Raw genomic sequence first — 1,997 nt, 5'->3', positions numbered from 1 at the left:
TGCATTTTAATTTAAATTTTGGAATTTTATTATTAGTTTCGACGGTTGGGGATGTGGTAGAAAAGAAGGATGTAGTGGTGGATCACATTTCTCCGGTTTCTTAATACTTGTCTTATACATGCACTAGAAAACGCTTTACGTGCATGAAATAGCCATGAAGGTGCATCAATTAACCATGTACATGCATGAAATAACCATAACCTATATTGATCATTACACATTAAATTACTGATTTTCGTCTTAAATATGACTAACACGACTCGATAAACATAACGCAGGCCTCAAAAGTGAGCCAAAATTACAAGACTAATATGCTGATAAGACGGGCCCAAATTGAAATAAGCCCACGTCAATTAATCACATCTAAGTGTTTGGCTATTCTCATATTTTATCACATGAAGCTATACATTATTTGTTGATGTTGGGTCAATTCGTTGTTAAAGCACATTGAACTAGATAATGTCATAACAAGTCCAAACAAACAATGACGGTATAATGTTGGGCTATTCTCATTTTACCAACCTTGTCGTAAACGATGATTCAAATCAAGACATTTAATCACCTTCATGTTTCTTAGTACTCGCCTAATATGCTGATGGGACGGGCTTAAATTGAAATAAGCCCACATCAATTAATCATATCTAAGTATTGGGTTATTCTCATTTTTTATCACATGAAGCTATACATTATTTGTTGATGTTGGTCAATTCGTTGTTAAAGCACATTGAACTAGATAATGTCATAACAAGTCCAAACAAACAATGACGGTATAATGTTGGGCTACTCTCATTTTACCAGACTTGTCGTACACGATGATTCAAATCAAGACATTTAATCACCTTCGTGTTTCTTAATACTCACCTAATATGTGCATGAAATAACGTTGTAGGTGCATGAAATAACTATGTACGTGCATGAAATAACGCTGTATATGCATGAAATAATGGTACCAGGAAAACTCCTGTTTTATATCCTCTAAATCAGAATAACAACTTTGTCTTCCCCTGCTTAGCTCATCAATTCGAAAATTAGACGATACTAGTAAAAAAATCCAGAAAACACACTTTAAACAAGTGTTACATTCCTCTTACTCCAGAAAACAAGTCCAACATCTATCAAATAAAATAAAAAGTCCTGAATTATTCAATAATGCTTTAAATATTCTTTACAAAAAAATTACTCTACTCAATGTCGGTTGTCCTTCGGTCACAATTTCTACTATCATGGTTCGCCATCTCCCCACAAGCCCTGCATTTTCTTAGAGGTTTCTTGTTCACTTCTGCAGCTCGTTCTCTTTGTGAGATCAGCCTTTTTCCTGAGCCTTTGTTTTTGCACTGCCTTGGAGGCAAAACCTTAATCTCGCTAGGGATGGTTGTTCCTAAAAGCATCCCAATTTCAGCATTCTTGTCCTTTTCCTTTGCAATACCACTATTGCCACTTTCATCAGGGACATTTTTTATCCTTTCCTTGAACTCACGAAAAATCCCAAGCAATTCATCACAATAAACAGGACTCTGTTCAACTAGTGACACACAAGTGAACAATTCCAACCATAATTCAGTGATTTTGTTTTTATGTACATCCATTGCCCTGCAATCAGCAAGTAACTGCCCATCAGAACTGAAGATTGGCTGGCAAGTTGCTTGTTTGCTCCACCTACTAAGTAGATATTCACTTGGAACTCTCTTAAATCCCCGATCTTTAAGGACACACAGAATATGTCGACAGAGTATTCCGTGTCTTTCAAACTTCTTGCAAGTGCATACCAGTTTCACTTCATCCATCTTGAAACCAACCACATATGTTTTGTTTCTTTCTTGATCTATGATGTCTATGTAGTCAATAGCATGGTTATCATCTTTTTGTTTATCCCCAACCCCACACGAAAAGCAAGCAGCTTTATTCATCATGAAACTCGTAAAAGATTTTGGGCGTGTAAGTATTTGCTGCGTGTTTTTCAAGAGCAAGAGGAGTTGATAACGAGGGAGAAGATATAT

The 1,997-nt window shown here is 36.1% G+C and overlaps 1 protein-coding gene across 1 annotated transcript; it reads right to left on the bottom strand.

Annotated features, from left to right (window-relative positions):
- Positions 1-1,181: 1,181 nt before the first annotated feature.
- Positions 1,182-1,907, bottom strand: LOC141628747 (uncharacterized). Its single transcript, XM_074441844.1, has one exon. It carries the CDS (start codon positions 1,905-1,907, stop codon positions 1,182-1,184), a length of 726 nt encoding a protein of 241 aa, XP_074297945.1.
- Between the last annotated feature and the right edge of the window lie 90 nt (positions 1,908-1,997).

This window comes from Silene latifolia, chromosome Y (genome assembly GCF_048544455.1).
Source record: "Silene latifolia isolate original U9 population chromosome Y, ASM4854445v1, whole genome shotgun sequence".
NCBI lineage: Eukaryota > Viridiplantae > Streptophyta > Magnoliopsida > Caryophyllales > Caryophyllaceae > Silene > Silene latifolia.
This window is presented reverse-complemented; position numbering and strand designations above follow the sequence as displayed.